The sequence below is a fragment of the Pseudorca crassidens genome, chromosome X (assembly GCF_039906515.1).
Source record: "Pseudorca crassidens isolate mPseCra1 chromosome X, mPseCra1.hap1, whole genome shotgun sequence".
NCBI classification, from domain to species: Eukaryota; Metazoa; Chordata; class Mammalia; order Artiodactyla; family Delphinidae; genus Pseudorca; species Pseudorca crassidens.
Genome location: NC_090317.1, coordinates 45,323,069 through 45,350,633, shown reverse-complemented (window position 1 = coordinate 45,350,633; position 27,565 = coordinate 45,323,069). Strand labels below are relative to the sequence as shown.

At 41.2% G+C, this 27,565-nt stretch overlaps 2 protein-coding genes across 2 annotated transcripts in view; both read right to left on the bottom strand.

The window, feature by feature from the left end:
- Positions 1-727: 727 nt before the first annotated feature.
- Positions 728-17,633, bottom strand: XKRX (XK related X-linked). Its single transcript, XM_067722868.1, has 3 exons — positions 12,504-17,633; positions 8,006-8,274; positions 728-2,373 (listed from the first exon to the last, which is right to left on the bottom strand). The coding sequence occupies exons 1-3, from the start codon at positions 12,836-12,838 to the stop codon at positions 1,628-1,630; spliced, it is 1,350 nt and encodes a 449-aa protein (XP_067578969.1). The 5' UTR covers positions 12,839-17,633; the 3' UTR covers positions 728-1,627.
- Positions 17,634-19,429: 1,796 nt separating this feature from the next.
- The window catches only part of TRMT2B (tRNA methyltransferase 2 homolog B), a gene marked incomplete at its 5' end in the record, with an annotated part of 83,996 nt that continues 75,860 nt past the window's right edge, over positions 19,430-27,565 (bottom strand). Inside the window, one exon of the mRNA XM_067722701.1 lies at positions 19,430-19,972. The remainder of the gene's footprint in view (positions 19,973-27,565) is intronic.

The following is a 27,565-nucleotide window of genomic DNA, read 5'->3' as shown; positions in this document are numbered from 1 at the left end:
CCCCAATTAAGTATGCAATCCATTTAGCCCCAAACAGTGGTTGAAGATGGGAAAACCACACTAGACATATCAGCAAATAGGACAATTCTGGCTCATAGCACTGCTACTTAGAAGAGGGAGCTCTTCCAACATAATGTCCTGACACTGTATAAGAGGAGGGGAAATGGCTAAAGATAAATTCTTAACATGATCCCAAGAGTAAAACTGGATGAGAATGAAAAGCCTTAGCTTAGATTGTTCACAGTTCTTCACAGCACTGTGGTGGGCACAACTGTACATGCTACTAGGAGTTCTCACTTTCCTGGTCTGTGAGGGGCAAGCATTAGTTAGGTAGATGCTGGGATACTCGATCCCAATAGGCAGTGGCCATAGTAACTTCAATTCCTTGGTGACTTTAGAGGCATCCAGCTGACTTTCTCATCAAAATACCCAACTCATATAAGATATAAACATTAAGATACATAAGGAAGGGAGAACTGCATTCATCCCCTGGGGGTGTGGGAGTGAGCAGATGGTTGATAAGCATATGCTCCTTATTAGAAAATAAAATCCTGTGGGCAGAAAGCAGTACCGATGATGATTTAATGTGATCTCATTTCCCTCCTCTGCCTTCACTCTACCTTGGAGTGTTAGCCACTCTCCCAACCCCAAACAACATAAAGGCAATGTCCTAGCTATTATTACCTCTCTCTCCCCTAAAAAACAAATCAACAAAATACTCAGGATAGTAGGAAACACAAAGCAATCTTCATTTCTTCCACACATTAGAAACATTTTCAATTACAGTTCAGCTTCTCTGAGATATACATCAAATGTTGGTCAACGAGCACAGAAAAGCCAGGTTGGAGGGAATCCCTGATAAGGAGGCATGAAGTGAGAGCTTTGATTCAACCACTCCACTCAGCACAGTGGAGGCCCATGCAGGTCCCTGAGATAGTCATTCTGCTTTATGCCTTGAAGGAAACCCACTCTGTACTCCCTCCTCAGAGTGTGCCTTTGAAGGGCCACTGAAAGGAAAGATCCTTGATGAATGATCACTAGTAAAGTCCTAATGGAGAGCTAACTCATTTAAGGAGCAGCTCTTTTAATAGTGGGGGTTTTCCTCTTAATCAGTGTTTCTCACTGGAATTAAAAGACCCCAGCCACGTTCACAGTTACAGGTTTCACATAAGTCAGACTGTTTCCCGGGAGGTACCCATAGCTGATAAGCAGGCACATCCTCTGATCAGTCAGGATATATTCTGGTGGGATTCTGGGACATTTGGTTCAGCCCACAGAAACCTCAGTAATGCTCAAGCGAATGAGCAGAGCTTAAAGGTCACAGAGAGCCTTAGGTGCATGGAGGTAAGTTATCTCATAGGACAGCCAGACAGCTGACCTGGGTGGGAGGAATGTGAATGATATATCTGACCCTCCCAGGTACACAGTGGTTACCTTGGTGTCCAAACATAGTAGTCAATCTTAAGGAAATAAAATCTATTTGGGGGCTGCTCTTTCTTCTGATAGGCTTTCAGAAAACTCAAAACAATGTCCTGGTGGGTACTCACCCATAAGCCTCATCGTCTCCTTCAATTTCACAGTTGCTCTTGGCAACCCCAACCCATCCCAAAATACCCAAAAGACAGAATCAGACAATGCTTTGCCTTGCTTCAGCATCAATGGATGGCTCTGAGTTCTCAACCCTGCCCCGAGGGTGCTGGTAGCAGCAGACACAGTGGAGATAGTCCACTACATTGTGGGTGAAGAGTGAGCGCAACGGGTGCAAGTACTGGAAGAAAAGGAGCATGAAGCCAATGGAAATCAGATAAGCAATAATGAGCTGCAAGGCAATCAAGGAATGACAGTAATTCAGTAACACTTTCACTCCAAAGAACTTAAAAACCAAGACCATGATCACATTCTCTAACAATCTCACACTATAGTGCAGGCCCATATGTCCCCAGTTCTGACCTTTCTCAACAAGGTCGCTGTCTGCTAACTTCAACTGCAAAGCTGACCAGCAAGAGAAGTTGATGCCAGCATAGAGGACGGTAACGGAAATCAACACCACTAAGGTGCCAAGTCGGCTGAAATTTTTCTCAATGTTATTGGGCATGTGGGCACCACTCCTCCAGAACTTAACCCAAGGCTCAAAGAGGATGATCAGGAAGTTCAGCAATAAGAAGGGCACAGCCTTCAATTTCAAGGTGGCTGAAAAGAGCACGAGAATCATGAGGCGGGAGGTGATCTCCAATGTCCGCCAAATGGTGATGCACAGGACTTCTAGTGGACCAAGGCGAATCTTGTATTCATCGTACTTGATCTGGATAGCCAACATATTGCAGAGGGTAGCCCCATAGGTGACAGATATCAGGGAAAAGACTATTAGCACAGCTGTAAGAAAAAAAAAGAAACAGAAGAAAATAGATAATCAGTCAATGTTGGTGAAGCTTGTACTCTGACCCAGAGGTCCAGAGAGATGATAGGTGAGACTCAAGGGCCCAAGTCAAGAGCAAACCTACGAATGAACAGAGCTATGTAAACAAACAGCATACACAGAAAGAAAATGGAAATAAACTAAATTATTTTGCGTGACAGGGATTGGGGCAGTTTTTAATTTTTTCTACATTTCTCTAGTTTCTAAATTTCCCATGAAATAAGAAATGAACATATACTGGCAATATTTTAATAATCATATAAACATACAAAATAAAGTAAAAAAACAGTGGGCCTCAGAACCATCACTGAGGGGTCACTAGCATTGAGAGGTCACTAACCCAAGAAGAGTACATATAAAGGGATGGGCAGCATCTACCTGATGAAACAAGCTTCTGAGAAAACAGTGCTGGAGGCAGAGAGAACTTGATCTGAAAAAAATCCAGTCTTAGGAGACTCAGAGAGAATCCCTTTGGTTATAGAAGTCCCTGCTTTGATGAACATCTTCTTCAAGGAACTAATCTTGTTTGTGTGTGCTTCTAGAACATAAAATATATACTGGAAATTCCATGAGAGCAGAAGGGACCATGTCTGTTTTGTTCACTGCTGTATCACCAGAGCCTAGCACACTGCCTGGAGCATAGTAGGTGCTCAACAAATGTTTGTGGAATTAATGAAGAATTCTGAGTTTAGAGAGGCACCATAACATACCTACGATTAGAAGTGCTTGGTTCAGCAGTGTGAGAGCTTGTGTGACTCACTGAATATCCATGTGCCTCGGTCCCCTAGGTCACTGACATACTCTAGAGTTGCTTGTATTACTCATCAGCAATACCAATTTCCCAATGCTTTGGTATACTTTAGGAGTCCCCAAACTTCTGGCAGAGTGGTTTAAAAATTTTTAAATCCTATTTCCTAGCCCATAACATCCATACCACTGTGCGTTAGAGTAGGGGCCCTGAAGGATCAGGATGCCCTCTAATCCTGCTATCCTAAGTCTCAACTATAGGTCACACAGTGGCTCTTTCCTTTTCTTCCTTTCTTTATATCAGAGGATACCAATCACTAAGAAAAATCTAGTGCTCTCAAGGAGAGTGAGACACCGGAGTATACTCATCCAAAAGAAAAGCTGGAGCTTTCTGTTCCCATAAAAACACTGGATCCAGGGAACTAGAGCCATTGAAATGTCAATTTAATCTGCAAGAAAAGTAAAGACCTTCCGACAGAAACCCAGAAAGAAGCACAGCGTTGTTTCTGAGATCTTTTCCAGCTCTAAGCAGAGGGTTGCAGTCTCAAAGACTGGAAGACTCTCTTAAAGTGTCTACTCTTATCTTTACTTTTATTATTTATTATTTTTTCCAGCTTTATTGAGATATAATCGACATATAACATTGTATTAGTTTAAGGTGTACAGCATAATGATTTGATATACTCTTAGCTTTATAAACCACTCTAAGTCCCATCCTCAAGAGTTGATGCTCCTTGTAGAGTTTGGAACATCAGGGTGTATGTACAGCCAGCTAAGTGTGGTGATGCTTTCCCTTAAATTTAGAACTCGTTTATTGATAGTAGTGTAATAAAAAGCAGAAAGCCTGATGCTTCCAATAAATGTAAAAACACCTTCCATCTGTCTCCCTACAAAAAGACACATGCCATAAGAGGTCATAATGCTGCTAGTGAAATTTGCTCATCTATGCTGATCCAGACGGCCTCCCAGAGAAAAAGGAATAAGAAAAGGGGTAGCAAAGAGAAGACAGGAGGGTGGGTGAAAGTGAGGAAAACTAAAACCAAAAAGTAATTCACAAAACCTTAAAAGAGAGGGTGTTGTCCGAAAGTTTTTAATAGGAGAAATCACTGAAGAATTGAAAACAAGGCCTTGTAGAAAGATTCCCTTACATCCTTCGTAGAGTGACCTATAGTTAGAAACACGGATCCTAAAGGCAGATGTCCTGCATTCCAATCCTCTTTGCCATCTATTACTTATGGAACCTTGTGGGGAAATTTGCTTAGCCTCTTGGTGCCTCTGTTTTCTCATTTGTAAGATGTGGATAATAACAAGTATCTCATAGTGTTGTTGTGAAGATTTAAATGAAATAATTAGAGAAATGCCTGGAACATAGTAAATGCTATCTGTTAGCTCCTATCATCATCATCATCATCATCATCACCATCCTCTATTTCCAAAAGTACAGGAGATGCATTTACTTTGTTTAGGTGTTACCCTGACACTTAGGAAATCAAGTGATTTCAAAACTGATAGAACATCTAGACATAAGCCTTACAAAAATGTGAAAAACCTATAATAAGAAAATGATACAATTTTACTGAAGTATATTTAAAAATATTTAATGACATGTACTTCGGTAAACTTGTATATAGTTGGCCCTCTCCATCCACAGATTCAGCCAAAACCATGGATAGAAAATACTCGGGAAAAAATTCCAGTAAGTTCCAAAAGCAAAACTTGAATTTGCCATGTACTGGCAACTATTTACTTAGCATTTACATCATATTCATAACTATTTACATAGTATTTACATTGTATTAGGTATTATAAGTAAGCTAGCGATGATGTAAACTATACGGGAGGATGTACACAGGTTATACACAAATACTACACCATTTTATATAAGGGATTTGAGAATCTACGGATTTTGGTATCCGCAGGGGGTCCTGGAAACAATCCGCTGAAGATACCCAGGGTCAAGTATAGTTTTCTTGCTACGGGTCTTACATATTTATGGCACAGAGTGTAGTGATGCTGCACGGATGTATATTTATCTCCAAACTCATCAAGTTGTACACATTAAATAGGTAGAGGTTTTTGTTTGTCAATTGTACCTCGATGAAGTGATTTTTAAATATTTAATGAAATGGAGACTTAAATTATCTTCTAATATGAAATTGATCCTGTAAAGATGTAAACTCCCTCCAAAATAACCTAAATAATTGAATGCAATCCCAATCACAGTCTCAATAAAATGTTTTTTCTTTTGTTGTTATTGTTTTGCTTTGTTTTGTTTTCTGGTGGGGGAATTGACAAATTGATTGTGAAAATTCATTCTGTTTGGAAGATCAGGCTAAATTGCTCTACTAGATCTGAGCTGTGAAAGGCCTTTGAAAGGCACAAGACCTAAAAGCAATAAAGAATTTGAATACATAAAAATGTAATACTTCAAAATGCCAGAAAATACTACAAGTATATTGTCTCTTACATATAGTGTGTTGCACATCTGTTACATGTATGACATGTATATGCACATTTAAAATGTGTGTATGTACACAAATACAGAACATTATACAAATGTATACATACACACTTATCCACAGCAGAGAAAGGATTAATAGCCAGAATAAGTAAATAGATCCTCCAAATTAATGAGGAAAAGATAAACAACCCACTAGAAAAAGTGAGTAACATATAAATAAGATATTTAAAGAATAGAATGACCAAACATGAAATGATGCTCAGTTTCACTCATAAAGTAAATTATTAAAACAGTTATTTTATAATTATATAAATATTTAGTTTAAGATATAAAGAAACAGGCATCTTCATACACTGCTGGTGGGAATACAAATTCATGCAACCTTTTGGCAGTACTGCTAAAATTCTAAATATGCATATCTTTTCTCCCAGCAATTCTACTGCTAAGAAGTTATTCTACAAAGTCTCATTCCAGTACACAGGTGCTTATAAAGGTGTTCACAGGAGCATAGTCTGTAATCAGAGAAAAACTTTTTTGCATGGATGGAAAAATTATAAACAAACTTTAATCCTACCAACAGAAGATTAGGGAAATAAGAAAGAATGGTCCAATTCATATAAAGGAAATATATAGTATATTTATCATTATTATTATATATATAGATAACTGTTGAAGAAATATTGGCATACTTTTGAAAAAAACATGCTGCTGAATAGAATGTTTAATTTTCCTTTTTTGGCAAATATATATATACACATATATATGTTATATGTATGTTTATATTTACATAATAAAAAGAAGTCTGCACTACTTTGTATAAAATAGATAACTAATGAGAACCTGCTGTATAGCACAGGAAAGAAAGAAAAAGAGAGAGAGAGAGAAAGAAAGGAAGAGAAAGAGAGAAAGAGAGAGAGGGAGGGAGGGAGGGAGGGAGGAAGGAAAGAGTCTGGAAGGATATACACTAAATGGTAAACAGATTACCTTTGGGAAATGAGATTACATCTCCTATTTTGTATATATTCTGTACAGTTTTGAGTCTTTACCATAACCATGTCTGATTTTTATAATTAAAAACAATAAGGACCAAAAATAGTAATACATGATCATGGTAAAAAGAAATCCAAGCCATATAAAAGGGTATAAAGTAAAAGCTAATAAAAGTCAGCTGACTTCTCATTTTCACTCGCTAGAGGTAAATGGTTCCTTGCATATCTTTCTAGAAATAGTCTGTGCATATACAATTACCTGCAGGCCATCCGGTTTGTGCATGTATTACTTTTATAATGCATACATATTTTAATTAGATGATGTAATTACCCTCAAAATTCTCAGGAGGAAGAGCATCATCATTTCCAGATTTTTCTCCCCATACTACTGTCAATTCTAGGTATGTAAAAAGCTTCAAGACCAGTAGAACTTCATGAACAATTCTTAGTAGAGAAAAAAAGAGGGCACATTTCCTCCTTTATTTGAAACATAGGGCTTTGCCAAGCAGGGTCAGCACCTAATAATAAGGAAACGGTCCAAAGCTGTACCCACAGCTGTACCAGCTCCAGTCCAAGCTAGAGGCTTACTCATCTCGGGATCCCTCTTTTACAAGTGGGAAATTAAGACAGTGACCTCTTTGGTAACTTCCTCTAAAGATTACAGAGAAGGTCAGAACCCGGACCAGGCCTGACTTGCATCAGTATTCATTCCACACCCCTTTTTCTTTCTCCCCACTGAAGTTGGAAGGAGTGATTAAATCAGTGGTTCCCAAAAGTGGCTGATCAGAATCAACTGGGGTACGTTAAAAAATGCAGATTCTTGGCCTCCCCACACTCAGATTGATTCAGGTCTGAGTATGGGATGTAAGTTTTAAAGGAAGCTTTCATCCAGTAATTATGTTTTCTCATGATCCGTAATATTTGGGAACCTCTTACTTAAAGGCAGCCATCCCTAAACCAACCAACCAACCAACCAACCAACAAAACACACTCAGTACAATTTAAACACTGTGGATAGGGAACATGTCCTACTGGCTTCTGGTATTACTCGCTTCTTCTGGGTCCAGAGAGGGTTTTTCTGTGGCATTTTTAGTCTAAACACCTTACCCCAGTTTCAGAAATCTGGTAGGCCTGAGATGTCTGGCTCCCCAAGTTGACTCTCAGTGCTGTACAATAGAACTAGTTCTATAATACCAATAGAGTAATCACTAGGCACACATAGCTACTGAGCACTTGAAATGTGGCTAGTATGACTGAGGAAATCAATTTTTAATTTTTAATTTTAATTTAAATAGCCACATGAAGCTGGTGGCCAGTATATTGGACACTCAGGTCTAGATTTCTAAGACCCTTGATTTCAGTGGAGCCCTCCCCTCTCCTGACACCACTCACCTCTACCCACGGGGACCTCTGCAGAGATCAGGGTCACATAGAGCTGACAGGTCAGCTGGGGCACTGAGCCCAGGAAGGCTTGGATCTGTGACATACGTTTGTAGGCACTGCGGTGCATAGCCAGGGTCCGGATGGAGTGGCCCACCTCCCATTCTATCAGCACCTCCTCGCCATTTATTAGCATCTTCTTTCGGGTGAGGCTGACATAGGGCTCCTCCTGCCCTCCTTTCTTCCACAGTGTGAGGTACTTAATCATGGCTTCCAAACATCTGCAGAAGTAAAGCATCATGAGTACTTAACTAAAGCTGTCCTAGGAAGGAAAGTTGTAGTGAGGGGGTAAAAATAACTCAGGAGGGCTGTGCTACTTTTTGCCATTCCTTCTCTCCTGTTCTACTCACTTCTCATGAGGCAAGGAGTTGGTCATGCCTTCCACGTGTCACTTCAGTCTAAATCCTTTGTGTTGGGTTGGCGATCGACCAACCTAAGAACTCCAATTCAGAAGTGCTTGAGGACTTAAGAATAAGCCTGTGACAGAAAAATGGCTAGAACACAAAGACATTAAAAATTTGTTGGGAGAAAATGATGAAGGTTCCAAAAGGCTCTGGTTTTCATAACACCTCAGGTTCCTGAGGTAAAGCATTCTTTATTCAAAGCTTTCAGCTCCATAATCAGAACTTTTGAGCTCTGCTTTTTCAAAACAAAGCCCACAACTATAACTGTCTCAGCCAAAAAGTCTTGGAAGGGATCTGGAAAAATCTCTCAAATACACAGGAAAGCCATTTAGCAACGGAGGTACTTAAAAGGCTTGACAACTCAGAACCGAATATACTATATACCTAGGGAACCTCAAAAGATCTCTTTCAAGGTTGTTCTGGGGCCTCTTGACCTGTTTGGGAACAATAGCCTTTTAAACTTCATTCTTTCTCTACAAAGAGTAAAACATACTTAGGAGATCTTATCATCCTTGAAATAATATTAAGACCACATTTCCTGCTGTACCCGTCCCATAACCCCCATATAAATCAGAAGTCTTTAGCAGTTCTGATGTGGTGAAAAGAGAAGCAACTAGAACATCTTGTTTTGGAACACCTGAGTTACTACTTCCCCCACTCACACTGAAATAAATGGAAACTGTGAACTATTTCTTCTAAGTAAGAACAGTTGTGTCAAAAATTAAGCAGTCTTTCCTGATAGGCTGAGGGCACGGGTTGCATTTATCTTACTCACCGCCCTTATCACATAGTGGGCATTTGATAAATATTTGCTGAGTAAATGAAAGAGTTAGAAGGAAAAAAAGAATACAGGGTGAGAAGTGATGGAAGGAGAAGATTATAATTAATAATGGCAATGTAATTTAACAACAACAACAAAAAAACAGACCAAAGACGAGCTCAGATTTATATGCTCTCTAGGCCTTTGGCTCCCAATAGAAAAGCTTGGAACAGTGCTGGCTGCCATTCTCCACAGGATCCCTTTTTTAAAAAAAAATATTTTATATTTGACTATAGTTGATTTACAATGTTGTGTTAGCTTCAGGTGTACAGCAAAGTGATTCAGTTATACATATACATATATCTATTCTTTTTCAAATTCTTTTCCCATTTAGGTAATTACAGAATATTGAGCAGAGTTCTCTGTGCTATACAGTAGGTCCTTGTTGGTTATCTATTTTAAACATAGTAGTGTGTATATGTCAATCCCAAACTCCCAATTTATCCCTCCCCCCATCACCTTTCCCCTTTGGTAACCATAAGTTTGTTTTCTAAGTCTGTGAGTCTGTTTTGTAAATAAGTTCATTTGTATCATTTTTCCACAGGATCCCTTTGAGACTGGTGCATTGTACTGGCCTAAAGCACATAGTTTGAAACATCCATGTTGTAGGGAAAACTCTAAAATCCAGGAGAGAAAAAGATGGAAGGAGAGAACAGAAAAGGAAAAAAAGCAACTTTCTCTTCTTATTCAGGAAAAATGCATAAGTGCATTTCCACCAAGAGAGTTTAGATTTTAACCCAAGCCCATCAATACTATTGCTGAATAAAACATTGGGGGAGGCGGTGGCATGAAGAATTCTGTTTGTGCTTCTATTCTTAAGGCCATTTACTGGTTTAAGTAAGCGTGTTTGCCTTGCTTATAAGCGGCAGCAAATGAGAGTACATTTTCATTTTCAGAAGTATCTTTGCATTACATATAAGGGAGCCAGGACCTCCAAACACCTTCATGTGCCTAATAGCATTCATCAAGTTCCTGCCTACCTAAAAAGTAATTTGCCTTGAAAATAAGCATTATCAAGGATATGATTTATGAGCTTTTAATTATTTTTTCCCTGCTGTGGGGTAGCTGACTGAGATTATAAATGCTTTCCAATCATTTCTAGTGGGAGCTAAATGACAAAAATGAAACATAGTACTCAGCACTCCATATGGATGGTCCAAATCAAAGATGGCTTGGGAGGCCACAAAGCAAAGAGAAGTAGAAACGCAGCTGGGGCAGAACTTACTGAAATTTGCATCTGAAGAGTGATTGATCCGTTAACTCAATTTATTGCATTTGAAAAGGGCAAGAAGAATGGTTTCCTTGCTCCTCTAATGACATCTCTAAATGACATCTTGGTTCCAAGTTCGAGATGAGGTCTTCCTTTCACAGTTTAACTTCAAAGATTTAGAACTGGAAAGGCCCTTTAGATTACCTAGTACAGAGGTTGCATAGGCCAGTTGAGTCACATCTGACGAACAGCTGTGGCGTGTTTGGCCCAGACAGTTCTTTTATTTAATTACCAAAATCAGTTGTCAACATGTTCAATCATTCCATTTCACATAAAATCCTGTCTTGGGAGCCTGTCCTGAAAAGTTGCGGCCTTGGCAATACGGGGTCTGAATTCCAACAGGGAAACAATGGGCTGGAGCTGTAGAGAGGCTGGCCTCCTTTAGGCAGATCTTGCGGACTCCAGATTACCACAGTACTCACTAACACTCCATCATTTCTCTAACACCGAGACTTCATTTTTACTTATCATCACACATGAAACTACTGTTTTTTCTCATCCTTGGCTTGCTTCACTCATTTATGATACCTGCCTGGCCCCCGTAAGTGTTTGAGTTTACGACCCATGATCTAGCCCAACCCATTTATTTTACAGATGAAGGACCTGAGGCTCAAGGCATCTTCAGGGATTTCACCAAGGCCATGTAACTAGTCAATGGCAAGGGCAAACTAGATTCCAGGTCTCCTGAATTCCAGGCCACTGTTTCTGTTGATGTCTCATATTTTCGCTGATGGAGCGTAATCAATTCCTCCCCATTTAAACATATTGATAATTTTTTTTAAAGGGGGCAGTTCCATCCTGAACTTCAGACTGTGTTTATTTCTAAGGATGAAATATCTTCCCATTGCAATTACAACATCAACACTCTGACCCATATTCCTCAGCTGACTGCAAGTTTCTGCCTCTCTTGCAATCAAGATAAATTTGGTCCATTCTTTCCTACTGACCTCAGAAGTTTTGCAACATCTCTCTACCTTGAAAATCACATAGCATTCAGATGAGACTTCTGACACAGATGCCTGTATTCCTAGGATAAGGCACATTCTTTCTTTTGTTTTTTAACATCTTTATTGGAGTATAGTTGCTTTACAATGGTGTGTTAGTTTCTGCTTTATAACAAAGTGAATCAGCTATACATATACATATATCCCCATATCTCCTCCCTCTTGTGTCTCCCTTCCACCCTCCCTATCCCACCCCTCTAGGTGGTCACAAAGCACCCAGCTGATCTCCCTGAAGGCACATTCTTGTCCCTTCAAAACAATCTGAATGGAAAGACTCAATACTATTACATTGTGCTACAGCATCCAGATGGAGAGATAGGCTATCTTCCTTTGCCCCCTTCTAACGTGTACCTTTATTGCAGAAAGATACAGAGATAAATAGGAGACCAATAAACTGACAGAGAAAAATAAACTACAATGGGTTTGGGTACCAGATGAGCACAAATGGCTTAAAATACTTTCCAGATGTCAAATAACTCCAGAAAATTTGAAAATATCAGTAGCAGCAGCCCAAGCAACTCAGGGTAAAGAAACTGAATGTGAGATGGGATGGAGGGGGTAAGGAACTTCCACCCAATTTAAAGAGCATCTAAAAGGCAGAGTCAAAATAACACACTCTGAAGCTATAGCCTGTGTTTACAAGGTGACCACATCAATTGGTCTCATACCAATTTCACAACCCGAATCCAGATAGCAAACATTGTCAAATGAAGTCTTATTAACGGTACCATACATGGTTTCGGAACACAGGTACATGCCATATGTTCATTGTGGTGGCACTTAAGACTGCAGATAAGACTTTTTGGATGGTAGGCAGGGAAACCAAGAGTGGGAGGGAATGGGAGAATCGATTCGATTCAAGGCACAGTAACAGCCTTAAAAATATTAAATTCATCTTCCTCTGCACAGTTGGGGGGTAGGGGAGGAGTGAAAAGATTTAAAAGTTGCTCACCTGATAACAGGTCCCAAGAGGATTAGATGCATAAACAATGATAGTGGCTTGTCTTTGGCCAGATCTCTGTGGACAAAAATGAGGGTCAACTGGACCATAATGGATGAAAACATAAAGAAGGAAAAGGTGTATGCCATCCAGTAGGTTTCACTATTCTTCCGATAGATTCTAACCATGTACAAGGCAGATGCTGCCTCCCCACAGTACAAAAACGTGGAGAAGAGGATGCCAAATGGAAAGGTAAATCGGGGGTTCGTCCCACGGATGACATCTTCCTCCAGAGAGGATATCGGCTCCACGCTTGGCTCCTCAGGAATTTCAAAAACTCGGTCCATTGTCGAGGTTCTGAGTGTTGTGGTCTGGTCTTCAGAGCACTCCCATCCCCACCTCCCAAGAGAACCCTGTAACCACTGCAGTGCAAGTATTGGTTAGGAGAGCTGTCAAGTCCAATTCCAGAACGGAGATCTACTAGTTAGAGCAGGAGACCGCTCTCTTCTCGTCTCAAATTAGACTTGTTGGAGTCTGGGATGAAGAGCCCAGGAGTACCACTTTGAAACTAGACTCTTGATTGGCCCAGGATTCCAATCGTCAACTACGTGCTGTGGAAGTTGGACAAGGCAAAAGCAATCATCTTAGCGCCCAGTCCGGAGTCCAATTCCAGGCGCGTCAAGAGCCATGGGAACAGCTGTTTCCGTGGCGGCTCCGCCTTTCGCAGCCCCCCAGGCAGGACGGGTAGCCACTCTCGCGGGCACCAACACTCAGCAGCTCCTCTTGAGGAGCCCTGACCAGTGTGCTCTCTCAAATCAGCTGAGAACTGAGCCAGGGCAGAAGAGGGGGCGCAGCCTGAGCGTCCCTTCGGGGATCCAGTTCACTGCCCAGGCACCCTAGCTAATGCTAGGCTGCGGCTATTAGCTCGCCTGCTCGCCGGTGCTCTCTCCGCACCCGCGCTCAGTCAAGAGTTCTCACGGCGGCTCCTCCAATTCCCCAAGCTCCGCCCCCAAGGCCGCCAGGCCAGGGACAGGAGCAAAGTCACAACCCCGGCCCCGAGCGCAGTCACCGGGGAGAGAAGCAGAGCACGCGCCCGCTGCAGGATCAAGAGAAAGCTGGAGGGGCTTCTTTTCCACAGAGAAACTTTACTAGCGAAAAACACGACGTGCGGGGCGCCAACCCGGCCCGACGGATGTCGGCAAACTCTTGGGCGCCGTCTGCTGCCGGGGTCCTGCCTGGCTCGCAGTTCCAGCTGTGAGAGGTCGGTGGCTTCAGGAACGAAGGCACCGATGGCGGGGCTGCACGAAATGGGAGAGACAGCTGGGGCCAAACAAAACCAGCCTGCGACTTCCAGGGCGGGCAGATGAAGGATGCTCGGTGCACAGAGGCGCGACAAAAAGGGGCTTGGGCCAACCTTCAGAAGCACTTCTCATCACGACCCCCGGACCCTGGAGGGAGCCACAGCTTTCCTCTTCGCCAACAGCAGCAGATCCCCAGTTCTACCCCGCCCTCCCTAACTAGCTCGCTTCCACACTCGCTCAAGCCAGGCGGTTAAGCAGGAATGTCTCTCTCGGCCTCAGGGTTGAATTTCCCTAGGTCCTATTGCCCTACAGATTTTATCAAGGTGGGGCTGGGGAGAGACCTGGAGGGCAATTGGGCCGTAGAGTTTCCTTTCCAAGCGAGAGTGTATGTAGCAGAAGGAAGAAAGAGAAAGAGGGAATGTCAAAGAAAGACTCAAAGTCAGCCCACAGACCCATATTATATGCCTTAATTTCTCCACTTGCAAAATGAGGCCAGGATGGGAACTTAAGAATGAACTTTCAGGTCTTTGGCTGTAAGGTTCTGAAGAGGTGCCAAATTCTAAATAGACTGGAGAGGAGCCAGGAGAGCTGTTAGTAAGAACTGAGAGGTGTGTCTTAAAGAGCTCTGAAAATTGCCTAGATTCTTAAGAGCAATCTTCCCCCACCTTGCTGAGCTTTTGTTTCTGTGCCTTCATTTGCATAATTCTAAACCCCAGGGGAAAAGAGAAAACATCTGCCTCCTGGTAATAATATAAATGTAGCCTGTGCCAATCTCCTTTTGCTGCAGGAAGTCAGTAAAAAAGATCTATGTGAGGAGTGGCCAAGTAGCAGCCACCAAAATGATGGCTTCAAGAAAGGCTTAGTCTTGCTGTTGTATTGGTTTTTAAGATTCCTGCAATTGCTGTCTCCTTTCCCCAGGGCTGATTCAAGAACAGATCAGCTTCAAAAGGTTGTTGCTTTTGAAGAAGATGTCCCATCTTGGTCTGTACCTGTGTTAGCAGCTGGGTTAGGAGGCTGACCCTTCCTCCTTTCTGTTTCACAAGGCGGGGCAATGCTATCTGAGAACACTTCATAGTGTTGATGGCTTGGGCCTTTCCAAAAGGCACAAAGTTCTCTGCCAACAGTATACGGTGCAGAACTTCTTGTAGGCTTCTTCAGGACCTATTCCCAAGATGGATCACAAGTAGGGTGAGAAACTCATCTGTTTGCTGTGTTGGGATGAGTTGGCCACCCTGACATGGGAGACTGAAACTAGGAAGAATGTAGAATCCCCATGTTTTTCTTTTAGCCTCTCCTTCTTCCTTGTGCCCTTCTCATTCCCCAAATACACAAATCTACACTGCCTTCCTACTTTGTTCCAATATGACTCCTTCTGTCTGACATTTAAGGCTCTCTATAATCATCAGACTATTTTCCTCTCCAACTTCATCACCCACGCTACCCTGCCATACCCTTTGCTTCAGTCCAGCAGGTTTTCTCACTTAATCACACTTGCCTTGCTCTCTCAGTGCCGTGTTGAGGCCGTTTACAACCCCCTTCACTCTTTTCTGCATTAGCCCAAAGCCTAATCTTCTTTCAAGGGTCAGTTCAAGTATTACCTCCTCCAGGAAGCCTTCCCTCACCTCCCCAGCTCTCACTTTTCCCTCTGTCTTCGTGCTACTGGCATATACTCTCTTGCTCTAGTCCTTCAACTCCTTCTGTCTGCCCTGCCTCCTAAACAGAAGTGTAGACTCAGGGAGGGATGCTCAATGTTTATTGTGGTTCTTGTTGATGATAGTGATTAACAAATAGTGATGATGATGAAGCTTCCTCCCCTGTGTTTCCTCCAGGAAAACATACAAGACTCAGGCACACTCATCTCTAAAAGCTGTAGCCACTGTAGCTGGAGCATAAAGTCCTGTGGGACACCTACTGCCTCAGTCAGCCATTCAGCTCACAGAGGATGTCAGCCCACATGATCTCTCCCTTCTCAGAGCTCCTACAGCACTTTTTTGGGTCAATCCCACAGTTTAGCACCAAATTACAAATTATTTCAAGTATATTAATCTTTATTTCACCACTAAATTACCATAAGCTCCTTGAAGGCAGAGACCCTACTGTTACATTTTTTTTGGACCCCCAAGGTTGATATATACGTGTAAATCTCCTGCCATTTGATCCCCCTCACCCACTAGCTTCTCTGTTTTCAGCCCTAGGACTCCCTGGCGCTTTAGGTCACTAAGTCCTCTGGTCTCTTATTTCCTTGTTCCTTTTGCCCTGCTGGGAGAAACTGACTGAGAATTTGCCCTGTTTCTGTCCAACTCTCCTTCCTCTTTTAGACAATCTCTAGACTCCAGCCCTTTACTCTTCTTAAGACTACAGACCTGGAAATGTTGATACTCATCAGACTGCTGAGGACCTGGGAACCCCTTCCCCATTAGGAGCACTGTTCTCCCAAGGACTGATCATCTGAGGTGATAACCCCGTGCTTCCCCTTGAATGCTAGGCCGTGTTCAGGGGTTTGGTTCTGCAAGAAAGGGAGACCCAAGATTTGACTCCCCACTCCCCCTACCTCCAGCCCCCGACTCAGCAGGAACAGAGAACGGGTCTAAAAGCAGTTTGATCGAAAAGCTCTTGGCGTATTTATCAGCTTTCAGAACCCCTCTGAACTACATACGGTTCGGAGATAGGTTTGAGCTTACCAAGCCCCTACAGCCAGAGCTGATTCATAAGAGGTAGCTGGCATCCATGAGGGAAGAGGAGAGGAAGGAGAGAGATGTGCTGCAAGTGGCTGATAGTCCAGTCACAGAACACTATCTGGTGAGAGGTGATGGACAAGGCCTGGAGAATCAGTAGTTAGGATGGAAGAATGGCTTCCGTCTGTAGAATGCTCGGTTTGGACTGTTAGAATCCTTAAGAGATATGTAATGCAAAATCAGTCAGGTATCCTCTGGGCCTTCTCTTTTTGCTCTAAGCTCGCTGAGGACGAAGACTTTTGATTATCCTTTTCCAAGCCACTCCCTCACCATCCATTTTCCAAACTGGCTGCACCATTTTACATTTCTATCAGCACTGTGTTTCTCCACATCCTCAACGGCACTTATCTTTTTTCATTATAACCATCCTAGTGGTTTTTCATTTGCATTTCCCTGATGGCTAAATTGTTTGTGTGTGTGTATGTGTGTGTGTGTGTGTGTGTGTGTGTGTGTGTGTACAAGGTCGTTTGAACACTAGCTGGCCACACTCATTCAGTTATTTCAATAAACATTTATTTGTAATAGCAGTAAGACAAAGATCTCTGCTCTCAAGGGGTTCACAGAGTGTAATGGTATAATAGACATTTGTCCTTTTAGGGGTGTCGCTGTACAGCATTTGAACCCTTTATCTGGGGGAGAGGACACAGGACTCTTGCTAAGAAGCAGGGCCCCCTTGTAGTTGGGGCACAGGCATGTGGCTTAGGCTCCCTCAATCCAAGGATCCATCCCTTGAATTGGGAGCCAGTGACCCAAAGAAGTGGACAATCTTCTCCAATTCAGACAGTCATGAAAATGTGCCTCTTGGTTCTTCCAATGTGGGAAGTGTCATTGACCTTTGCCCCAGCTGCTGTGCTTTAAATTCACCCCAATATTTGCTGCTTTGTTCTGAAGCCACACTGCTCCCAGCCAGTGACTGAGCACAGCAGGGATACTAAGTCGGCCCCATTTCTGGGAGACACAGGACTATGTGGCCTGTGACTGTGGCAACAGAACTCCCCATCAGCCTGGTCAAACTTTATTAGCACTGCACTTCAGTCTACGACACTTCCTACCTAACCTTCTTCTTTCCTTCTCTCATCCATAAAGGTCAGATTTACACTGCAGTTTAACAGTGGTTGGGAGAGATCCCAGCTGGGAGAGATCCCAGCTTCCTCCCTATGTTCTCTCACTGACATTTTCCCCAATAAATCTCCTGCATATCTAATCCCAGCTTGGTTTCTGCATCTCTGAGGACCTAAGCCAACCCACTAATGGTGCTAGCATGGCGGTAGTAATGGTGACAGCTGTGATGTTGGCTGTGTAGCCCTGAGTCTGGTTCTCCAGTCCAACTTGTGATTCTGGGAGCTATTCAATATGCTTTTAAGACAAGCATTTTCTGCTTAAATTAGCCAATCAATTTCTGTTGCTCACAACTAAGAACCCTCTGGATTATAGGGGAAGGGACAAAAACATTCAACTACAATACAGTGTGACAAGGGTTATGATAGAAGCACAGAATCTGTGGAAGCACATAGGAGGCACCTAACCCAGTCTTTATATCCTCTCAAATGAAATATCCATATGCTACCTGGAATTGCTGGTCAGCTCTTCTCACTAATTTTACAGGCCACCCCAAATTCAAAGGCTCACAACCACCTTCTCAATTTACCATTCCTTAGGAAGTAGTTCTCATAGTTACATTCACATAAGAATTATTTGGGAAAGAAGACTACTTGCAGATTCCAGGGCCCCATCCTTCAAGTAATGCAAGTGCTCAGAGGATCATAACTTGAGAAAAACTGTCCCAGGGACAGCTCTACAATCTGCTCCTAAAACAATTTTATCCATCATCATAGTGCGCATTTCATAAATACTGGCAGCAGTTGACCCCTCTGTGGCCTGAGCCAAAGTGAAGATAGACTTAAGAGTCAGTCCACATATGGGTCCTTGATTTCCTTGGGCTGCCCACGAAGAATATCACCTGTAGTTTGCTCCCTAGCACAATTCAGTAAGAATTAAACTATCCGCACACACTTTCATATTCTTTCCTATTGGGCACATTATATGCTTGTTGGACCTTAAGGTGTTTGACCTTATGGCCAAGGAAAGGAGATATTCCAGCCGTGCCAAGAGGAGAAAGGGACTCCTCCTACACTATACGATGACTCAACGGATGAACTAAGAGTAGAAAGCTTGTGTAAGATCATAAATCTTACGCCATTACCAGACATCCTTCCCAGTACTCCTGCCTCTCCTACTTGGCTTTACTACTAAAGGGTCCCCCAATTGTCAAGGACTTCAGTTCTAACTTTTAAAAAAGATGGAGTTATTATTAGTGGCAGAAGTCAGAGCAGCAGGGAAAAGTAGGATAAATTAGGTTGGCAAAGTCAGATCCCGGGAAGAGAAATCATGTAAAGACAGGGTAGTGAGATCACCGTGGGCCAGATAATGCACAGTCCTGCCTGGCAGGACAGAAATCAGGCCATGCCAAATCTCTCTGACCCACAGCAGTGTGGTGTAGTAAAAAGAGCTACATTATAGACTGGAGTAAAACACTGTGGGTTTTAATCCTGGATCTGCTTCTAAATCTTTGTGTGATCTTGGTCCTCTCTGGGATCTCCAAGATTCTGTCTAGCTTAACATCCCATGACATCGGTGTAGTTAGGCATGGCTAGGCCTCCTAGAATCTTTGATTCCACACGTAGTACTGTGGTTTTATCGCCACCAAGCAACTGAACAAGCCAATGACCAAAGTGTCCTAATCAATTTCTCCTAGAGATATACTCTCACATGTGAAATATAATATGTATAAGCATGTTTATAACAGCCAAAGGTTGGACACTACCTAAACATCCATCAACAAAGAACTGCTTAAATAAATTCTGGTATATCTCTAATAATTATGGAACGCTGTGCAGCCATGTAGACATAAAGAAGCTCTTTATGTACTGATATGAAACAGCCTTCTATGTAAAAAGTGAAAAAAGTAGGGTGCAGAATAGCATTTATGGTATGCTACAATTGTATAAAAATTAGGGGTGTACATATACAAATATGCATAGAATATCTCAAGAAGGATACACAAGAAACTGGTAACAGTGACTGACTCCAGTGAAGGGAAATGGACAATGAGGGAGATGGTAGTAGGGAAAATAGATATTCATCTGTTCAAAACATAAAAAAGAACCTTAACGAGCCATGTCACAAACCCATCTTTTTCAACCATCTAGCAGAACGTAAGTGAACAAAGTGGGAAGAGACTTTGTTTCTGAAAGCAGAAAGAAGAGTCTAAGGCAATTTCTTGGCTCAGCCTGTCTCAGAAGTGTGTAGGTAGCTATGATGGGTCTTCAGCTGTTTCCTTCCCTCTCTGCCTTCAAGCTTGAAGGTACATCTTGAGAGTTGCTTCAGGCAGCTGACTGTCAACAGAAACTGGAGAGACTAGGAGAAGCTTCTATTCCGGTGAGGCCTGGAAGAAAAGTGAAGCAGAAGCCAAAAGTTCACAAACTACCAAGTAGGCATCTAAAGAGAATTTCTCATTCCTTGAAAAACCTGTCACTGCACCCACAGTACATCGTGAGCTCACTGACACCAGATGAGATATATATCTTTGCATTATCAGTCCATTATCAGTCCCCTATAAGAACAAAAAAGAGTTCATTCTTTTTTTCTGAAATGAATATCATAAAGAGCATTCACTGAAAGCTAGTAGCAATATAAAAGGTACAAAGTTTTAAAAGATATATAATTCATAGCCAAGAACTAACCATAGATTAAAACGTTCAGTGGGAAGAACAATTTGTCCTCTATTTAGACTTATTTTATGAAGGATAATCATATGTTAAATTTAGTGAAGAATCATGCTTTGAAATACAACTCATTAAGCAAAAAGTCTAAGGCTTGGGTTTAATATTCTGGATGGGCAAATTTAACACTTTGTTGGTGAAGATTAGCTTTAACTATTATATAACTTGGAATAAATGAAAGAGCTCTTTAGTTTTCTTTTATTATTATTAATTTTCTTTCTTCTTTTTTTTTTGGCTGCGTCGGGTCTTAGTTGCGGCACATGGGATCTTTTGTTGTGGTGCACGGACTTCTCTCTAGTTGTGGTGTGTGGGTTTTCTCTCTCTAGTTGTGGTGCACGGGCTCCAGAGTGCGTGGGCTCTGTAATTTGTGGCACGCGGGCTCTCTCGTTGAGGCATACAAGCTCAGTGGTTGTGGCACACGGGCTTAGTTGCCCCGTGGCATGTGGGATCTTAGTTCCCCGACCAGGGATCGAACCCATGTCCCCTGAATTGGAAGGTGGATTCTTTACCACTGGACCACCAGGGAAATCCCAAGAGCTCTTTAGTTTAAATAATATTAATACCAGCATTAATTGAGTGCTTATTATGTGGCAGGTACTGTTGTAAGTCGTTTATGATGTGATTTAATACTCACGATGCCCTTATGGGATGGGGCTATGATCATTTCCAGCTGACAGATAAGGACATTGAAGCGCAGAAAAGTTAAGTGGCTTGTCTGAGCTAAAACAGCTTAGATAGTACAGCTGGGATTTGAGCCTAGGCAGTCAAGCTGTGGTGCCTGGGCCCTAGTCATTTAAAACAACAAACAAATTGTGTGGAAAATTCAAATAGGGCCTGCAGGGAAATATTAGGAATCGACTGAACAATTCCAAGGACACCAGCCAGAAAGATCAGGATTTGTGAAGTCCATATCTGAACAGTCACTTAAATGGTTTCCTTGGCTAGTTTCTATATCCTACATCTTCTGTCTTTATCAAGCTTCCTATGATTCCTCTATCAACATGTCACTCCTTTGATCAAAAAGCTTCCAAGGGCTCCTTTCTGCCTATCTGATAGATCTGAAACTTGAATGTGCATCATACACACCTGTGGAGCTTACTTATAATACTGATTTCCTAAGCTGTGACCCAGAAAACTTGATTTAGTAGGTTAGGGTGGGGCCTGGGAATCTGTGTTTTAAACAAGCTTTGCAAAACATTGGCCTATGTGGACAAAGCCCAAACACTGTTCTAGCATTCAAGGCTGTCCATGACCTGGCCCCAACCCATCTAACTCCTGATATGAATACTCTATTCTAGAAAGGCCATTGTCCTCTAACTTCTCATATAGGAAGCGTTTCTAACTCTAAACCTTTGCCCACACCATCCTACCCATCTGGAATGACCTCCTGCCTTCTTTCCTCCTATCCAAACACTATACATCCTTCAAGGTAAAGCCCTAGTTTCACCTGCTCTACAAGACTTAAAATCCTTAAACTCTCCAGACCAGAAGGATTGAACAATTAAGTCTCTACTGTCTGACCTCAATCCTTTTGGTATTTAACTGGTTTCAAGAGTATATGCCTTGCTTCCCCAATTAGATTGATGGCTGCCACTACCCACATGTGGCTATTTAAATTTAAGCTAATTGATTAAATACAATTAAAATTTCCATTCCTCAGTCACACTAGCCACATTTCAAGTGCTTAACAGACACATGTGTATTGGTCAGCACAGAGAGAGAACATTTCCACGTCACAGAAAGTTCTAATGGACAGCGTTGTAGGAGTCTGCTATGGCTGTCACAGCCACAGCTACCTTCTTATATACACTCCCTATAAACATTACTTGCTGTGAAGTTAAGTAAATATGTATCCTGACCACAAAAAAGTGATGCATTTTCTTTTTAAACTCTGATTCCTATTTCCAGTAAAAATAAGGAGCTCAGAAGATAAGTTTCGAATGTAAATATCACTCAGCATTTCTAATCAAGTCTCAAAACCCTTGCCTTTTCTCAGCTCTCATCCTCCTTGACCCCTCGGCTGTATGTGGCATTATGTAGAGCAGATTTCCCTTGTCTACTCAAAATGCTCTCCTCCTTTGCTTCCATGACGCTGTAACAACCAGAACGATCACCATTAATATACTGAGCTCTTACTGTGTGCAAGGCACTGTGCTAAGCATTTTACATACCTCATCAACCATATTAGGTAAATACTATTATCACCATTTTATAGATGAGGTATCTAAAGTTCAAAGAGGTTAATTGATTTGCTCAAGGTCACAGAGCTAGTAAGTGGTGGTGCTTGGACTAGAAACCTAAACCTCTCTTAAGGTTTTTCTCAAGGGTCATTACTAGATCAAATGCCTAAAATAGGCAAGGCAGACCATCAATTACAACATCAAAGAAAGGAAACAACCCATCGAAGGGAATCTCTTCTTTTCTTTTCTCCCTTTTTCTTCCCTGCCCTTCTAAAACTCTCTTTTATTCTATCTCACATAGGCCTCTGATAGATTTTCAAGGTCTTAACAGCCTGGGGAATTTAAACCCACTTAATAAGTACTTGAGAAAAAGTAACCATAGTAGGTCAGGGAGAGCAGGGACCATATATTGCCTTTCATTTTCAGGAATTCTGTTTTTTCCTAAATACCCTGTAGGCCCTTAACATTAAAACTTGTGTTGTTCAGGACTTGGAATTTCGATTCAAGCACTCTGCCAATAGTCCATTTTAATTACACTGGAGACTGTTTATAGCTTTTCTGTTCTCTGGGCTAGACTTTGTGTCCAGCAGCTACTACTAGAGGTAGTCAAACATAATAGAAATGCTGGAGGAGTCTGGCTTTAGGCTGGAACAGTCACCTACTTACTAGTGTTTCACATTGCCCTGTTTACTGATACCCTTAAGCAGGTCAAACGTAAGCATTCGTGGCCAGTACACCGAGGGTGAGGATATAGGAAAAAAAGTTTATAGCAACTCTGAGCCCTGACTTCATGTAAAAGAGACAACCTGTTGATCCCCTAAACTCACCAGGCTCCTATAATGTGTTCTGAGCTACGTAAGGCGTAGTTACTCGAGACAGGGAGCTACGTTAATGACTATGCAGACCCTTTAGGGTTTGAAGCCTCCATTACTTAGGTTAAAGAAGAATAAGGAGTATGGAAAATCTCTGTACCTTCTCCTCAATTTTGCTGTGAACATTAAACTGTTCTAAAAAAGTCTCTGTGGTTGCCAAGGTCTGGGGGAGGGACGGATTGGGAGTTTGGGATTAGCAGATGCAAACTAGTATATAGAGGATGGATAAACAACAAGGTCCTACTGTATAGCACAGGGAACTATATTCAATATCCTTGATAAACCACAATGGAAAAGAATATGAAAAAGAATGTATATATGTATAACGGAGTCACTTTGCTGTACAGCAGAAATTAACACATTGTAAATCAACTATACGTCAATAAAATTAATTAAAACAATAAAGTCTTAATAAAAAAAGAAAAAGAAGGAATATTGGCTTCTCTTCCTAGCTCTGCCACTAACTGGCTATGCATGTGTATGTGTGTGTGTGTGTGTGTACAAATATTTAGTGAGAACTTTTTTCTTTTTACTATCCATTCATGTACCATAAATATTATAGGGTATTGTTTTGTGTTCTTATATTTTACATAAGCGTAATTATACAGAATTTTATGCAAGTTTTTTCTCAACAGTATGGTTTTGTTAAATTTTGCTCTAGCTCTATATTGCTACATGTAGTTATAACTCATTTCAACTGCTTTATGGAATATCATCAGATGAATTCACCATACTATAATTTATGTATTCATTCTGTTGATAGTAAAAAATGGAAAACAACCTAAATGACTATCACAAACTAAATCCTTCAGTGGACATCTGTACGTGCATACGTATCCTTATTCACATGTGGGAGAGTTTCTCTTGATTAAAAATCCATGAGTGCTGTACACCGGAAACTAACACGACATTGTAAATCAACTATACTTCAGTCAATCAATCAATCAATCAAGCAATAAATAAATAAATAAAATGTACAATTTAAAAAAAATCCATGAGTGGAATTACTTGGTCATAGGGTATGCATAAGTTCAGCTTTAGTAGACACTGGCAAATACTTTTCCAAAGTAGTTGTACCAATTTACACTACCACCAATAGTGGAAGAAAGTTCCAACTGACCCACATTTTCATCAGTACGTGGTATTGTAGGTCTTTTTTCATTTTAACCACTCTGATGGATGTGTAGTGGGATCTCACTGTGGTTTAAGTTTAATTCCCATGATGACTAGTGAGATGGAGCACATTTCATAGGTTTATCATCTGATATGCTTTCTTAAAGGAGATATGGACAAGAATGAGAAAGAGGTGAGAGGAAGGACATGGGGGGGAGGTAGTGACTAAGGGATGGGTGTGGGATGATAACACTGTAGAAAGGGGAGCCTAAGGACATTAAATCACACTTTCTAAGCAGACCAGTTTTTCTGAGGGCTAGCCAAGTGTACACAGATTTGGGAGTCTCTTAAATTCAGCAGCTAAAGGTGCTATAAAGGTGCATGTAAAAGTGTATGTTAAACATGTTTGAAGTAAATCATAAAAATCTGGCAGCGACCAAAGGCCAAGTTCTCTTTTCCACAAGAGCAGCAGCTCTGGCTGCTTCCTGGCACCTTTCAACAAGTCGAGTTCCGAACGGGCTCTCAATGCCCTCATCTCAAAAAATGACAGCTCTGGCTTTGTGGATTCCACTTACAAGGCCACATGATACCAATGTTAAAGAGCACAGAATGGTAAATATTCTTCCCTTCCAGCTTTACTGAAGTATGATTGACAAAATAAAATTGTAAATATTTAAGGTGTACAACATGATGTTTTGATACATTTATACATTGTGAAATGATTACTACAATCAAGCTAATTAACATATCTATCATCTCACATAGTTACCTTTTAAAAAAATGTTCTTTTTACCTAGCACCAATCAAACAGAACTTTCTATGGTATTCAGTAATAGACTGTAAAGTAACATGGTTTAGATCACTGCATCTCAAGCCTTCATGTATGTGTGAATCCCCTGGAGATCAGTTACAATGCAGATTCTGATTCAGGAAATATGAGGTGACACCTGAGATTCTGTGCTTCTAACAAGCTCCTGGATGCTGCTGATCCAGGACCATACTTTGTGCTTACAACATGAGCTATGGAGCCAGACAGACCCGAGTTTAAATCCCAGCTCTGCTTTCTTAGCTGTGAAATCTCTGGTAAGCTATTTAATCTCTCTGAGCCTTAGTTTCCTCGCCTATAAAAAGATAAAAATTACCTACTTCATAGGTTTGCTGTGAAGGTTAAGTAAAATAATGCATATAAAACATGTATAGCCCAGTGCATGGAAAGAGTAAGTAATTGATAAATGCCAGTTATTGTTAATATTCCACGAACTGGCACTCCTACACATTATGATACTCTGAAGACTGCTTCAGAATGATTATCTGGAAGCACTGCAAGAGCCTAGATTAATCACAGAGAGACAGATTGAATCATATTTAGTCATATTTTATGTTGAATCATATTTAGTCATATTTTATGTTAGGCTTACTTTATTGTATTCTAAGCCTTTGAAAATTGAGACTTCATCTGTTTCAGTCAGGGTCCCAGCAGGGAAGAGATGGTGCACTTGCATTAGCATAATTAGTGGAAAGTTTACGAAAAGGACTATCCACAAGTGTGAGCAGAGTATAGGAAAACAAAGAGGGATACATAGTGCAGTAACTTGGTGCTGTTACCACCCCTACACCCAAAAGTATGAGGGGAGGGAACAGATACCAGAAAAAGGAGAATGTGGTGTAGAGAGGGTCCCCTTGAAAGGTGCTATGACCTTTAGTTAAGGGATAGCAGCCAACCAGAAGCAATCCTATAAGAAGGAAGCCAGGAATAAACAACCTGACCTCAGTTTCTTTTCTCCCTTTGATGTCCTGCCAGGGATCTCCACTGCCCAAACCCTACCAGAGGCCAAGAAGGAAAGGGAACTCACTGATGTAATCCATATAGGTTAGCCTCCTGGGGCACAGAGCAGGGTATAAAAGGGCAGAGGGTGGATCAGGAAGGGTAAGCAAAAGATATCTGGTACATCATCCATGACACATATACTCAACCAAAATTCTATCCAAAACAGAATACTATTCTGACCAAGCCAAAAGAGAACAGACTACTATTTTAGACAAAGCTAAACTCAACTAGTTTATCACCAAATGAGGATCAATAATTTCCAGGGTATCTCCCCATCAGATGTCCTATAATCATCCAAAACTCAACACAGCTACAACTGAAATCATCTTCCTCTATCACCATAACTCAACTTTCCCATTTCTATCAAAGGTGGCCTTTGATATGTTAGTCTCTCAGCCTGAAACATTCTTCCCTTTCCTCCTTGTATATTTAAATCTTACCTACTTACCTTTAAGTTCTAACTCAAACACTTCTCCCTCCTTCAAAAGGTCTTCCCCCAGCTATTTTAGCCTACAGTGATTTCCCTTTTCTCTGGACCCTCATTGCCAGTAATTTAGTCACTAGTGTCAGGTATTGCTATTTAACTAGTTTGGGGTATATATACCATTGCCCCAACTAAATAGTACACTTCTTGAAGGCAGGAACTATGTCTTAACTTTATTTTTTTCTCCTTGTCAAGACCAAGCATCTTGAGACTTACTGAATATATGTACATGATAAACACCTAAAGAATGAAGAATAAGGAAAGAATAGCAGGATTCAAATTTTTAATCTGATTTTTCTATGATAGCTTCTCAGAAAAAGGCTCTCTGAAGAACTGCCTGGCCTTACGTAGAAATATGCAAGCACAAAGGACAGCTCTGTGCTCATCTATCCACTTAGCATTTTTAAAACACTCTTCTAAGTAACCCTTGGGTTAAATAGAGAATCAAAACAGAAATTACAAACTTTTTAGAAATGATCAGCAAGGAAGTCAAAACCCATGATATGCAGCTAAAGTGGTACTCATAAGAAAGCTGTAGCATTAAATTCATTGATTTATTCCAATATATTCAAATATATTTCAACTGATAATACATGAATTATTTTCACTGACAAAAAATGAATTAAAGTCAACTCAAGAATACACATAAATAACAATAAAATATACCCAAAGAAATAATTAAATATTTTTTCAAAATTAATGGCCCACTTCTCTCTAGTCTTCCTTCTTACAACAACAAAAAAAACCTGGACAAAATAACAATCAAGTGTAGGAAGACT